General features: G+C 42.9%; 1 protein-coding gene across 1 annotated transcript in view; it reads left to right on the forward strand.

The window, feature by feature from the left end:
* The window catches only part of CADM3 (cell adhesion molecule 3), a 74,771-nt gene that overhangs the window by 50,470 nt on the left and 8,338 nt on the right, over positions 1-15,963 (forward strand). Inside the window, exons 2-5 of the mRNA XM_083374019.1 lie at positions 7,803-7,943; positions 11,457-11,609; positions 13,261-13,398; positions 14,810-14,980. Of these exons, the coding sequence (XP_083230145.1) occupies positions 7,803-7,943; positions 11,457-11,609; positions 13,261-13,398; positions 14,810-14,980 (603 nt within the window). The remainder of the gene's footprint in view (positions 1-7,802; positions 7,944-11,456; positions 11,610-13,260; positions 13,399-14,809; positions 14,981-15,963) is intronic.

The raw sequence follows: 15,963 nt of genomic DNA on the forward strand, positions 1-15,963 counted from the left end.
TCACTATATAAATACAGTCCTGAAGAATTATCTTTTCAGTGGAGGAGGCCAGATGTAGCTCAGGTTTCAACTATTGGGATCTTGGTGCCCTCTGAACGCACTGTTTTCTTGCAGACGTCGCCTGACCCAACTAGGTAACAACATCAGTGTTGATGTTATTGATAGCGTTCTCACTGTTTGCAATGATCCTGTTGCCTAAGCTGGTAATGAAACGTCTGCAAGGAAACCACCAAGCTCAGACAGCACCCAGAACCCCCACAATCCCCCTCCTCCTCCTCCTCTTCTACCCGTCCTCCTTCTCCGCCACTCCACAAACCTCACTCCCTTCTAGCACTGATGATGCTGCTTAGTTGGGTCATGAGATGTCTGCAACGAAACCACCAAGCTTAGAGAACACCAAGGACTCAACAGGACACCTTCATTTCAACCCCGAGCTATCAATATTCTCTTCTATCTGTCGGGAAGCTATATCTTTTGCTGCCCCCACATTGTAGCACTGGTGTGCGTCTGTGTGTGTCTGTGTGTGTGTGTGGTTTTATTGCTTGGGCTCCATTCCTTTAGCCTAGCGTAACAAGAGTAAGAAGGATCGCACAATTGCCTTCTCCTTGATCTAAACTATCAACCACTGGGGATTTCTTTTTCCAGCACCTCTTAGCATGTGTGTGTGTGTGTGTGTGTGTGTGTTTTGCCCCTTCTGGGTTGTGTCAACAACAAAACACACCACGGTTGAGCGGGCTCTCGCCTTACCCTTGTTCCTCTCCCTCCCGCCTTATCTCGCCCAGCTTGGAGCCCCCACTGCTGAGCCTAACACACCGTATTAAAATGAAATCTTTCCTTCCCTGCCAGATGGAAACCTGGTTTTTCTGGACAAATTGGTAAGTTTATTAAAAGAGAGAGGGGGGGGGGGAAGAGAGAGAGAAAAAGAGAGAAGACGAGGTTTCTCTCCCTGTGGAGAGAGAGAGAGAGAGAGAATTGTAGCATGAAAGGGAGGATGTGTAACACACACAGACGCATACACACAAAGACATGCACACGCACAGAGACACACACTGCCTCTCTGCAGTGAAATAAGTGCACAATCACCACGCTTCACCCGGGAGTATTTCCAACAAAATTACCTTCTTTCCAAAAAAATAAAAAATAAAAAAATTCAAAAGCAGATTCTCTTTCATCAGACTGAATGAGAACGGGAGGGTGGAAAAGCCATTTCAACACCCACCCCCCATTCCTCTTCAGTGTGACAAAGGTGATGAGACTCGTCGTGGAATTTGGAGGGGATCTTAGGAGGTCATCCATTCCAGCCCCACTCAGTGAAAGAAGCATTCTCTAATATATATATATATATATATATATATATATATATATATATATATATATATATATATATATGTATGTATGTATGTATGTATGTATATGTATATGACAAATGCTTGTTAACTATTTTTAGTTAAAATTTGCACACACACACACACACACACACACACACACACACACACACACACATATATATATATATATATATATATATATATATATATATATATATATATAGATCTAGAGTCTCGGGTTTCTTCCCGCGTTCCTTTCATCTTCAGAAAGTTGTGGCGACGTTTCGACGAAATCCCATCCGTCATCATCAGGCCGGAGTGTTCCTCCTGCTGCTTCCAGGAGCAATGCGTGGTCTGGCTGTTCCTTTCCTTCCAACTGCCGGTGGGGCTGTGTTCTGACTGGGTGGAGGCGTGGCTGCTTTCTGATTGGGTGGCAGCCACGCCTCCACCCAGTCAGAACACAGCCCCACCGGCAGTTGGAAGGAAAGGAACAGCCAGACCACGCATTGCTCCTGGAAGCAGCAGGAGGAACACTCCGGCCTGATGATGACGGATGGGATTTCGTCGAAACGTCGCCACAACTTTCTGAAGATGAAAGGAACGCGGGAAGAAACCCGAGACTCTAGATCTACACATACAGACACCCGCGAGAATCTACGAAAACATATATATATATATATATATATATATATATATATATGATGTTCTGCCTTAAGGAGGTTCAAACCAATGCTCTAAATGCCAGCCTTGGTTTCAATCTGTTCTATTTTGTGAGTTCCTTCTGTTGTTAACACGAACAAATGGCAACTTCTAGAATCATGGGGCTGGAAGGGACCTCAGTGGTCCCTTTACTCCATCCTGAACAAATGGCTATCCAATCTCTTCTCAAAAGCTTCTGGTGGCAAGCTGTTCCACTGATCAATTGTTCTCACTGCCAAGAACTTTCTCCTTAGTTTCCCGGGTAGAAAATTTATTATGGGATGTGCTCCCCTTTGTGAGTTGTTGCATACCATCTTTAGATAAACGCATACAGGTCATTCTTCACTTATGACCGGAATTCCCATTGCATTCCACCCTTGCTAGGCAAGGGGGAGGCGTTAAGTGAGGTGCAAATTTTACAAATGTTTTTGCCACGGTTATTAAGCGAATTGCTGCGGTCGTTAAGTGAATCATCTGGTCATTCAGCGAATCCGGCTTCCCCCTGTTGATTTTGCTCGTCGGAAGCCTGCTGGGAAAGTTACAAAGTCACATGGCCCCAGGAATTCTGCAACCGTCATAAACAGGACCGACGATGGGTAGGAACTGGGTCTGTCTCGTTTCACGAAAAGAAGGATTTGGGGTGACACGATAGCAGCGTTGCAATATTTGAGGGGCTGCCACACACAAAAAAAAAGGGGTGGTGGTGTCCACCTGTTCTCCAAAGCACCAGAAGGCAAGGCAAGAAGCAACGGATGGAAACTCATCCAGGAGAGAAGCAACCTGGAATTGAGCAGACAGTTAGACACAATGAAATCAGCGGAACAGCTTGCCACCGGAATCTGTGGGTGCTCCAACCCTGGAGGCTTTTAAAGAAGAGACTGGACATCCGTTTGTCTGAAAGGGGACAGGGTTTCCTGCCCGAGCAGGGGGTTGGGCTAGATGACTTCCAGGGTCCCTTCCCGCTCTGGCATTCTGATTAAAAGGCACCAGCTCTCGGCGGCTTAAGCTCTCTCTTTTTAGGAGCTTTCAGGGCTCACAGCGCTGAGGGATAAAATCTGGAGCAAGGCAGCCGATGAAAGAGACCCTTGGAAGTCAATAACTCAGCCAATATCGGAAAGGCGGAGATAGAGCAAGCCAAGAAGAGACTCTGGGAAGCTCTCGTCGAAGTCTCTTAATAATGCAGGAAAGACCTTGCTTCAAGGTGACAAACTGCCCGGTCGAGCTTTTACAGGACGGGCATCATCATCTTCCTGGAAGGGGGGGGGGAAACATCCTTTGGATCTGGTTATTTCAAAATAAACCAGAGAGAGAGAGAGAGAGAGAGAGAGAGAGAGAGAGAGAGAGAGAGAGAGAGAGAGAGAGAGAGAGAGAGAGAGAGATGGAATGAAAAGAGAGAGAGAGAGAGAGAGAGAGAGAGATGGAATGAAAAGAGAGAGAGAGAGAGAGAGAGAGAGAGAGATGGAATGAAAAGAGAGAGAGAGAGAGAGAGAGAGATGGAATGAAAAAGAGAGAGAGAGAGATGAAATGAAAAGAGAGAGAGAGAGAGATGGAATGAAAAGAGAGAGAGAGAGAGGAGAGAGAGAGAGATGGAATGAAAAGATAGAGAGAGAGAGAGATGGAATGAAAAGAGAGAGAGGGGGGGGCTTATTGTTACGGTGAGAGGGAGGAAAACGGCCTCTCGCCTGGCTGAAAAGGGGACTTTTGAAAAAGGGAGAGGAAGGAGGGAAACCGGGGCTGCGGAACAGCCGGGCCCACCTCAGACCAGGAATGTAGGTTTGTTCTCTTTGTGGATGAGGGTTTGGCTATGAATTCCAGGGGGGGGAAAGGGGGGCATTTATGAGGGCTGAAGTCTGAGCTGCAGAACCTTTGGGGTTCTGGTAAAATTGGGGCACCCCCCCCCTTTTTACAAGCAGCCCTCTCAAAATAAAATTCAGATTAGCCTAGATCGGGGTCCCTCACTTTTTTGGCAGCAAGTTCTTCCTTCCTTCCTTCCTTCCTTCCTTCCTTCCTTCCTCCTTACCTCCCTCATCTTCCCTCCCTCCCTCCCTCCATGTCTTTTTTCCTTCCTCTCTTCCTCCCTCATCTTCCCCCTCTCCATATCTCTCCTTCTTTCCCCCTCCCTCCCCTGCCCTCCCTCCCTCCATGTCTTTTTTCCTTCCTTCCTTCCTTCCTTCCTTCCTTCCTTCCTTCCTTCCTCCCTCCCTCCCTCCCTCCCTCCCTCCATGTCTTTTTTCCTCTCTTCCTCCCTCCCTCCCTAATCTTTCCTTATTTCCCCTCCCTCCCCTTCCTTCCCTCCCTCCCTCCATGTCTTCCTTCCTTCCTCCCTCCCTCCCTCCCTCCCTGTAAGTTACCAAGCATCTGAATTGTGATCATAGGGATGCTGCAACGGTCATAAGTGTGAAAAACGGTCATAAGTCGCTTTTTTCCCCCAATGCCGTCGTAACTTTGAACAGTCACCAAATGAACTCTTGTGAGTCAAGGACTACCTATAGTAAGTCGGTTTCCTGGGGTTGCAGAATATATACTCAGAGCGTGAACCTCTGAGACCACTGGAAGAGTGAGAATTTGAGACTGGGGTATGCAAATGAAGGGCGGAGCTTATGCAGATGAGAGTCGAACAGGTTTCTGATGTCTCCTGAACACCATGGGGTAATCTTAACGGAGATCACACATCGGGGGCTAGAAAAAATAGCCCAGATCTGCTCTCAGCCTCTCTTGGCTTCTCGATAAGAGGTTTCAGATGAGTCCTTGAATGCAAAAAGGAAAAGGACCCAGATTGTTGGGCGCAATTAAGCTGACTTTGTAATAATGCCGCTTGGGGTGGTGGTGAAAGCCCTAATAAGCAGGCATAGACATAGAATGAAGGCTACTGCTAAGCTTGTAAGCCGCCCTGAGTCTTCGGAGAAGGGCGGGATATAAATGGAATTAAAATAAAAAATAAATAAAAATGGAACAGCTTTGAAACTGAAAAAGCCGGCCACAGAATCCACGGGAAATTAGTTATTTTTCCTACATTCCGGGTTGACTCAATTCCCCAAAAGTTTGCAAGACAAAAAAAAACAAAACAAATTTCAGGATTCGGGCTGGTGGATCAGGCAAGGGTTCAGCCATCTCATCCACATTTCTTCCTTTTATCCTTTTGAAGTCTCCCATCAGTCTTCCTTGAACTTTGCCAAGTGGCAGGCAGATGATTTTCCGTCAAGTTGCTTTTTGCCTCTGGAAGTCCCCCCCCCTACACACACACACCACCTTTTTTTTTTCCAAAGTCTGTAGCTGGGAGAAACATAAAAACATTTTCCGCCTTCCCGAAGTCTCATCCAGGGGCAAATGTTTGGCATTTATTTATTTATTATTTTTCCCTTTTTTTTTTTTTTTTTTTGGCTACCGAACAAAGAGAAACAGGTTGCAAGGATGGAGGACAAAAAATAAAATAAAAATAAAATTAAAACCAGCTTGTTCTTTTGCTGTCTGGATTGGAGGGGGGGAGAGGGCGGCCAAAAAATGAAAAGAAGGAAAACCGATCTTTTCCTTCCCTGCCACCGTGCAGATTTTCCTTGACCCGGTTTTTGGAGATAGCCACCCCTTCCTCACCATAAGCCCACCTTGTCCTCTTTTGGTTTGAGCCGGGAAGATTGACAGCTGCAGAGTGACAGGTCCTGGACGCCTTACTCTGAGCTAGGAAGAACAGTGCAAAAGCCGTCTTTTTTCCTTCCCATGGCAACTAGAACAGGGATTGACTTCTGACAGCAGAAGGTAACCGAGCTTATCACAGCGTAAGGATTAACTCTTCGGAGGACCAGAAGACGCAGAAGGAGGAAGATACTCAGCGTACCCGGCAAGACCCATTTCTCACCTGCCAGGCGGGAACAATCTCCCTTAGAAGCCTTCTCATCCCAGGGACAGCTAAAAAAGAACACAATTACTTTTGTTTCGGCTTGGGAACCTCTCTTGGGCTTTGTGCTGGAGGTGGGGGAGGGGAAGGAAGAAACTTTGATTTGGGGTTTGGCTGATTTGATAGGCTTGTGGTTAGAGAGACGGCTAGTATGTATATTGCAAGCATTTCTCGACTTTACGACCTATTCTATTCTATTCTATTCTATTCTATTCTATTCTATTCTATTCTATTCTATTCTATTCTATTCTATTCTATTCTATTCTATTCTATTCCATTCCATTCCATTCCATTCCATTCCATTCCATTCCATTCCATTCTTATTTCTTTTCTATTCCATCCCATTATTCTATCCTATCTCATTATTGTATTGTATTGTATTGTATTGTATTGTATTCTATTCTATTCTATTCTATTCTATTCTATTCTATTCTATTCTATTCTATTCTATTCTATTCTTATTTCTATTCTATTCCATCCCATTATTCTATCCTATCCCATTATTCTATTCTATTCTTACTCTACATTCTATTCTATTCTATTCTATTCTATTCTATTCTATTCTATTCTATTCTATTCTATTCTATTCTATTCTATTCTATTCTATTCTATTCTATTCTAGTGCCGTTGTAACTTTGGTCACTAAATGAACAGTTGTAAGTCGAGGGCTTACCTGTATTATCTAAAAGTAAATAATCGAGGTTTTGTGCTATTACCTTACTCTACTGCACCAAAAGGAGTCGGAAGTCAACGTTTTTCCTTTCTTTTTCCCTTCTGCCTTACACTTCCCCACCCCCCTTTCCCTTTCCCCTCCCTTATTTTCCCATTATTTTCTTTTGCATTTTAAATGTATACTTCCAAGGAGTAGGATCTGCTTTTTCTCGACCGCCGCTCGGGGGGGGGGGCTGCAGGGGAGATTGGGGGACCCCCCAGCTCTTGCTGCGGAAGCGTCCCACTAGGAACCCTTATTCCTCTGACAGTTTCGGGACCCTTCCCTACCGTGCTGGGGGTGGGGGGCGGAGGGCGGGGAGGAAGCTTCCGAAATTTAATCTAGCCGTTTGGACCCAGCCTGATCTTGCTTGCGCCCACTTGCCGGAATTCCTTGGCAAGGCCGGCCCCATCCTGCGAAGGGTTTTGGAAGCTTCCATGTGTGGCGGTTTCCAAAGGGCTGCGTCTGAATAGCAACACAGGGGCAGACAAGGGGATGGTTGTTTGTTGGAGGGGGGCGGGTGGCAGCAGCAGAAGCTCCGGGTTTGGGGACCCGGCCAAGAGACGTTTTCCAGTCCTTGAGAGGATGGGCAGCTGTGGGGGCAGAGGAGGGGGGGAACTGGGGGGCATGAGCTGCGTTTCCTGGATTAAGTAGGCGGTGCAGAATGTGCTGAGTGGAAGACGCCCCCAGCATTTTTGAACGGGGAGAGGGGGGCAATGAAATGCTTTGGCTTGGATATGTAAGGGGTCAGCTAGGAAAGGAAGCTTTTCTTGTTTTGCTCTAGCGCTGCTAAGAGTCTTGGTTCTTTTGCTGGTCACTGGTCAAATAGCTGTGGGAAGCAGAAGAAAGAGTGAGTTGGCTGGCCTCCAAAATTGACCTAAGCTTCTAGTCCTCGAGGAAGCTAAAGAGGCGGAGAGGCTGGTACTCCCCCCGCTGGTTAAAAAAAAAATTGAGTGGGTTTCAGGGATTCTCTTGGTGAGGGGGGGAAGAGTGAGTGGCTGGCATCCAAGGTTGACCTAAGCTTCTAGTCCTCAAGGAAGCTAAAGAGGCGGAGAGGCTGGCACTCCCCCCGCTGGCAAAAAAAAAATGGGTTTCAGGGATTCTCTTGGCTGGGCGGAGAGGGACCGAACGAGCTTCAAGGAGTCCCATCAAGTGACTAATCTCTCTTTTACAGGTAGCCAACCGGTGACCTCCGATGAAGTCGTGGTGGCGGGTTCCAAGGTGATCCTCTCCTGCAAGGTGGAGGATCCAGAAGATTCCTCGCTCCAGTGGTCCAATCCTGCTCAGCAGACGCTCTACTTCGGAGAGAAACGAGGTAACGCCGACGGCATCGCAGCCCAGCTTGTGTCCGCTGCCCGGCGACAGTCCCCAAATTTATTTACCATGATTTATCCGTCCCCGTCCTTAAATCCCAACGACGGGAAACGCTGTAGACTGTCAGAGGCGCCAATAACAAATGCAATTAGCTGCCAGCCAAATCCCTCTGGCTCAATTTGGAACCAGGTCCTTGCAAACCGAGCTTCTGTTGTCGCGCTTTATATTTTTGGGGCATTTGCAACCCCCTCAGTTTTCGGTGTCCAAATCTGCCTTCAAGCCCTTCTTGACGTCACGGAGGGAAAGGTAAAAATCCAGAGGCCTCTCTGAAAATCCCAGCTCTGTCAAATAAGAGGAAATAGAGCATTTGCTTCAATGGGGATTTCTCCTGCCTGGGTAAAGGAGATAAGGGACTATCTGCAAACAAACCTTAAAGATGTTGGTTTTCCCGCTCACCTGCGGTGACTCGAAATGGCCTCCCAGTGACCAGCGAAACATATTTTTTTCCCTCCTCAAGGAGAATTTATTTTCTCCACCTTGAAGCTATTAATATGCTACGAACACAAGACATTTTTATGGTGGATGTAATCTATATTTTCTCAGGATCCTCCTCCTTCTCACTACCAGGGGCGACTAACGAGTTTGAAAAGGGCCATATTTGAAACGGGAGTTTAAAAAGCAAAACGAACCATTTGCTTAAAAGAGCACGACATCGTCAGCTACTTTGAAAATCTTGGAGATTTTTGTTTCTTTGTATTTTGGGTGGCTTGGTCTAAACCGAAAACAAGATATTTTGGGGCCACACAAAGCCACCCTGATTCTTCGGAGAAGGGCGGGATATAAATGTAATAAAAATAAATAAAATAAAATAAAATAAAATAAATCTAATTGGGTTTGGTGTGAAAGGCAGATTCTCCTTTTTTAAGCACCATGAATGACAGCCGCAGATGGTCCTTGACTTGCAACCATTTCTTTAGTGGCCATTGAAAGTTACAGTGGTCCTAAAAAATGTTATTTATGACTGGTCCTCAACCTTACAACCATTGTAGCATCTCCATGGTCATGTGACCAGAATTTGGACACTTGGCAACTGAGTCCCTTCCAATTCTATTCTATTCTGTTCTATTCTATATTCTATATTCTATATTCTATTCTATTTTACATTCTATTCTATTCTATATTCTATTCTATTCTATATTCTGTTGTATTTTATTCTATTTTATATTCTATTCTATATTCTATTTTATATTCTATTCTATTCTATTCTATATTCTATTTTATATTCTATTCTATTCTATATTCTATTCTATATTCTATATTCTGTTCTGTTCTGTTCTGTTCTGTTCTGTTCTGTTGTATTCTATTCTATTCCATTCCATTCCATTCCATCCCTTCTAGCACTGATGATGTTACCTCGTTGGGTCATGAAACGTCTCCAAGAAAACCACCCAGCTCAGCGAAGCATCAAAGACACCTCATGTCAACCCTGAGCTACAAATATTCTCCTTTATTGTTTTCACTGTCTAATATTGTCTGGATTCTCGACACATTTGCCTAGTTCTTTCCCAAAAGCCAGCCCCAAATACCCCTCCATCATATTCTGTTCACTTCTATTCTGTTCTATTCTGTTCTTATTATGCATTACAGACCTGCAGCCCTGTCTGTGTGTACGCCCAAAGTTAAACAGATTAAACTTTTTTTTTCTTTTCTTCTTGCCATCCTCAAACGAAGCCAGCTCTGTGAGAAGTCCCAAACTGATAATTTTGCTCCAGGCTTGGCGTTGAGAGAGACACTTGCTGCTCTTAATTTGTTGAACTGCAGAGATGTTATCTGAATGTGATCAATGATTTATTGATGAATGATGCTCCAGCCCTATAAATCTAAGAGGAAAGCCTATTGATTTCCATACTGTAAATTCCAAGGATGTCATGTCATGTCACTCTGTTTTTAATAGTATTTACAACGTTGTGGATAGGTCGTTTTTCTTCGTTTTGATTTGGGGAGAAGTTTTTTTTTTGGGGGGGGGGGGTTTCCCTTAAATTTGGCCTTTTTGTTTCCTTCTGTCTGCAGCCAGGGATGTTGTAGCAATTCACTGAAGCCTTAGCTTGCTAGTTCCAACTTTTGTTTGTTTGTCTGAAGGCGTGAAGATGAGTGTTAGCAGGAAGGCCTTCTGCAACAGTCTTTCTCCTAAGGAAGTGTCATGCAGAAAGAGGTTGCAGTATTTTGATCTGGAATCCACGCAAATACAGGCGGTTCTGAACAATTTGCAATCTCTTTCTGATTCGTTTGCCACAAATTTCCCCTAATCACAGACTTCACGCCTTCAACTGGAGCATGCAATTCCCTCCAGCGTGTGTATTTTTTTTTACTGCCACAAATTCAGCATTCTTTGTGATTCCCTGTAATTACAGCTGTGAAATTCTCTACAGCGGTGTTTCTCCAGCTTAGCAACTTTTAACATCTCAGCCAGCCATGGGAATTCTCGGAGTCCGATGTACTAGCACTGAAATGACCACTAGATGGCAGCAAGGAGATAGTTTTCCTATCTCTTTGCTGTCCTCTAGTGGTAATCCCAAGCTTTGCCACTCCAATGCAGTGGCTTGGGAGAATTCTGGGAGTTGAAGTCTACTCATCTTAAAGTTCAGAGTTGAGAAAAGCTTGAGAAACTCGGCTTTAATGTATAAAAAGAGATTTTTTTTGCACTTTAGAGCTTTCCCTGATTTTATATTTTAGATGAGGCTTAGAATCTCGACATATACCAAATTTCCAGGATAGGGGGGGGGGAAATCTAAACTTTTTCAACTGCTGTTGAAAGCAGTAAACAAATGTCCTTGTTTTGTTCCATTTTTATAGCCTTTTATAACAAATAGCAATATGTGGTTGTATGTATTTGTTCACTGTGTTAGCTTTGTTATATGACACCCAGAGGTTTTTTTCAGTGAGATGGGTTATATAATTTAGAGATAGATAGATAGATAGATAGATAGATAGATAGATAGATGATAGATAGATAGATAGATAGATAGATAGATAGATAGATAGATAGATAGATAGATAGATAGGAGACGAAGGAAGGGAAGAAAGGAAGATTGTTTTTGATGAGATGGGCTATATAAATGATAGATAAATAGATAGACAGACAGGGGAAGAAGGAAGGAAGGAAGGAAGGAAGGAAGGAAGGAAGGAAGGAAGGAAGGAAGGAAGGAAGGAAAAAATATTATTTTTGATGCGATGGGCTATATAAATTAGATATGATAGACAGACAGACAGATAGATAGATGGATGATATGATATAGATAGATAGATGATATGATATGATAGAGATGATAGATAATGATAGATAGATAGATAGATAGATAGATAGATAGATAGATAGATGATATAGATAGATAGATGATATGATAGAGATAGATGATAGATAGATAGATAATGATAGATAGGCAGGCAGGCAGGCAGACAGGCCTAAGATGACCCCTTTGCCCCTTCTCTAACTCGCCCTGCTTCCTCCCCCCAGCGTTGCGAGACCTTCGAATCCAGCTGGAGAATTCGACAGCCAACGAGCTGAGCATCAGCATTGACAACACCACGCTGGCCGATGAGGGAGAGTACACCTGCACGATATTCACCCGGCCCGTCCGGACTGCGAAAGCGATGGTCACCGTGTTGGGTGAGGCCAAGGGGTCAGTGGCAAGCCCTGTCCGAAACAGGGGGGTCTGTTCCTGGAACATTTCAGTCTTTCTAAGTTCTTGGGGGGGGCGGCCTCCATCGGGAAAAACCCCAGTCCTTTCCTGTCTGGGAAATACAGGTAGTTCTCGACTTAGCGGCCAGAATCCAGCCCAGATTTTCCGTGGCTAAGCAAGACAGTTGTTGAGTGGCCTTTGCCTCACTTTACGACCTTTCTGGCCACCGCTGCTAAGCAAATCGTGCCGTTGTTAAGTTAGTAACGGGGTTGTGAAGTGAGTCTGGCTTCCCCGTTGACTTTGTTGGTGAGAAGGTCGCAAAAGGGGATCACGTGACCCCGGGACCCTGCAACTGTCATAAGTACATGCCAGTTGCCAAGCCTCTGAGTTATGATCATGTGACCGTGGGGATGCTGCAGCGGTTGTAAGTGTGAAAACTGGTCCCAAGTCCCTTTTTTCAGTGCTGCTGTGACTTCGGACGGTGACTAAATGAATAGTTGTAAGTCAAGGACTGCCAGAATGCTTCTGAATACAGGGACATGAGTTGCAGATTCCCAGAGAAAAAAACACGTATACTTTTGGGGGTGACTGAAATGTTCCAGGAATGGAAGACCTGTTTTGTACATCCCAAACATGAGATTATTTGTCTGAAATGTTATAGGGTTCCTTGCTTGAGCAAGGGGCTGGACTAGAAGACCTCCAAGGTCCCTTCCAGCTGTGTTATTCTATTCTATTCTATTCTTATTTCTATTTCTAATATTCATATTCATATTCTGTTCTATTCTCTCCTTATTGTATTGTATTTTATTGTATTGTATTGTATTGTATTGTATTGTATTCTATTCTATTCTTACTTCTATTTCTAATATTCATATTCATATTCTGTTCTATTCTCTCCTTATTGTATTGTATTGTATTGTATTGTATTCTATTCTATTCTATTCTATTCTATTCTATTCTATTCTATTCTATTCTATTCTATTCTATTCTATTCCATTCCATTCCATTCCATTCCATTCTATATTCTATATTCTATTCTATTCTATTCTATTCTATTCTATTCTATTCTATTCTATTCTATTCTATTCTATTCTATTCTATTCTATTCCATTCTATTCCATTCCATTCCATTCCATTCTATATTCTATTCTATATTCTATTCTATTCTATTCTATTCTATTCTATTCTATTCTATTCTATTCTATTCTATTCTATTCTATTCTATTCTATTCTATTCTATTCTATTCTATTCCATTCCATTCCATTCTATTCCATTCTATATTCTATTCTATTCTATTCTATTCTATTCTATTCTATTCTATTCTATTCTATTCTATTCTATTCTATTCTATTCTATTCCATTCCATTCCATTCCATTCCATTCCATTCTATATTCTATTCTATATTCTATTCTATTCTATTCTATTCTATTCTATTCTATTCTATTCTATTCTATTCTATTCTATTCTATTCTTATGAAAAATTTAATAAGGAGGCAGGAGAGATCTCATCCCATCCCAGAGCTAGAGTTTCACTCCAAGCTCAAAGGCATTGTCCTTTCTGGGAACAAACACTTCAAAGCGCGTCTTCTCTGGGATACTCTATGTCACTAGTCCTCATTGTCCTCTTCTCTTTCAGGAATCCCACAGAAACCCCAAATCTCGGGTTACTCAGGTCCTCTTAGGGAAGGAGACGTAGCCCTGTTGACGTGTGCCTCTTCTGGCAGTAAACCAGCTGCTCAGCTTAGATGGAATAAAGGGAATAGAGTCTTGACAGGTAAGCCACAAACATGCTAGTCAAAAACCAAAGTAGGGTGTCAGATTGGGTCATCCAGTTTGTTTCCCAGGTGTAGTCAAGGTTTTAATGAAGCTTTTGTAAAATTAAGAGCCCTACCTTTACCATTCTATATTGACTGGATTTAGCTCCGTCTTTCTTTAAAGCCTATTAAACCAGTGACCCTTAACATACAATAACCTGTGGCCAGGTTAATTATCTGTACGTCAATTATCTCTAAGTAGTGTTAAATTACATGCCAATATATAAATACTTGATTTTGTAGTTTGAGAATGTACAGCTTACCTTGCCAGGCAGAATAGAATAGAATAGAATAGAATAGAATAGAATAGAATAGAATAGAATAGAATAGAATAGAATAGAATAGAATAGAATAGAATAGAATAGAATAGAATAGGGAATAATAAGAATAGAATAGAATAGAATTAGAATTAGAATTAGAATTAGAACAGAACAGAACAGAATAGAATAGAATAGAGAATAATAGGAATAGAATGGAATGGAATGGAATGGACTAATAGAATGAAATAGAAATAAGAGTGGATATAGAATAGAATAGAATAGAATAGAATAGAATAGAATAGAATAGAATAGAATAGAATAGAATAGAATAGAATAGAATAGAATAGAATTTTAGTCATAATCCCAAACTCTTGCAGTCTTCTAAAGAAAATCGTAGACATAAACACTCAGTTCAAAATTGAGTTGTCTCAATTTTGCCTTTCCCCTTCCCCTTCATTTTTCCTTCTCCCTCCCTCTCCACCTTTCCTTTAATGTTGCGCCTTTCTAGACTGTGATCTTGAAATAATGAGGATGAATCTATGGCAGGCTACTCTGGAATATCGAGAGGGGGCAAAACCAGCTTTAAATAAATAAAAAGCCCTCTTGTAAGTGTTGATTTCTCCCCTCCGCCCCCCCCCCCCGCAATAAAAAATCAGGATCCTTGAGATGACTTTGTTGACTCGCGAGTTGAATTTTTTAGATCAGAAACTATCCACTCAGCATGTTTTTGATGCAGAATCAAACACTGTATTTACAGTATTAAGCTTGTGAATGCTAAAGCGTCCTCTTTCCGCTACGTATTCAAGATGGACAGGGATTAATATTTATATGTTATTTATATGTAAGGGTGTAGGCTTATACATGTGTTGTATATAGTATGTTTTAAATGTGTGTTTTGTGGGTGGAAACTTTTGAGAGCAAGCAACAGAATTTCATTCACGACAATAAAAATTTTATTTTTTATTTTATTTTCCTTTTTTTCTTTTTTCTTTTTTCTTATCTGTTTGGATGACCTTTTCTGTCTGAAATCATTTCATCTCCTTTTGCTGCATCCTCCTAAGCCACCAATCTTAAGTTTCTTTGTTTGTTTTTCTCTTTCTCTCCCAAACAGGCCAGTCGTTGGAAGTCTCCAAAGATGCAAACGGGAAAACGTTTACAGTCAGCAGCCAAGTAGAAATTATGGTTGGCAAAGAGGACGATGGAGCAGATGTTACGTGCACGGTGGACCACTCCTCTCTGCAAATCTTTGAGAAGTCCGCCTCGCAGCGTCTCTCCGTCTTTTGTATGTGACTCGGGAAAAGCCCGTGACTTATTTCAAAACCTTGCCGAATTAGGACAGCGTCAGTTCTGAGCCTGGCCTGTTGCTTTGATCTCCAAGCTTGTTCAATTAGGTTGCAAACATTTCATCTCCATTCGAGGGGACATCGTCCACGCGCTTCGAATTGGGCTCGTCTGTCTGAGCACTGGCCTTTGAATACCTTTTTAATGTGATGCAAATTGGTGTGGATGTTGTTGTCCGCATGTCGCTGAGTCATGGTCTGTTTTCGGGCTGTTTGACTGGCTCGTTGTTGTCGCTGGGCCACAGTCCTTGGTGTTTTAAATATCATCTGTGTGATGCCAGTGGCATTTGTTCGTTTGGTCTGGTCTGGTTTCGAGTCTGGTTTCAGGTTGTTTGTTTGGATGGCAGTTGTTGTTGGGACGTGGTCTGATTTCTTGTTGGGGTGTGTGTGATTTTTGCACAAAACAGACCATGACTCAGAAGCAACTGAACAAACGACACCATTTGCATCACACAGACGATATTTAAACACCGAAGGCTGTGGGCCCAGCAACAACAAACAACCAATCAAAGAGACCAAAGCCAGACCATGACTCAGCATTTGCATCACACAAAAAGGTATTCAAAGGCCAGTGCTCTGACAGACAAGCACAACTCAAAGCACACTGAAGAGGTCCCCCTGAATGGAGATGAAAGGTTTGCAGCCAAATCGCCAAACTCGGAGATCAAAGCAACAGCCGAATTACCAGCCCAAGCTACTAATATTCAAACACATTTCCATTCTGAGCCTTCCACACTGTTTGTCCGCCTTGGCCACTTAGAGATAGGCGGACTCCAACTCCCAGAATTGCCCCCATTTTTAATTTCCCTAAAAGGCCTTCTTGAAATAAAAATGACAAGAACTCTTGCAGCCTTCTAAAGAAAATCACACACATAAACACACAATTCAAAATTGAGTTGTCTCGTTTGCCTTTCCCCTTCCTCTT

This window comes from Vipera ursinii, assembly GCF_947247035.1.
Source record: "Vipera ursinii genome assembly, chromosome: 15".
Classification (NCBI taxonomy): Eukaryota; Metazoa; Chordata; class Lepidosauria; order Squamata; family Viperidae; genus Vipera; species Vipera ursinii.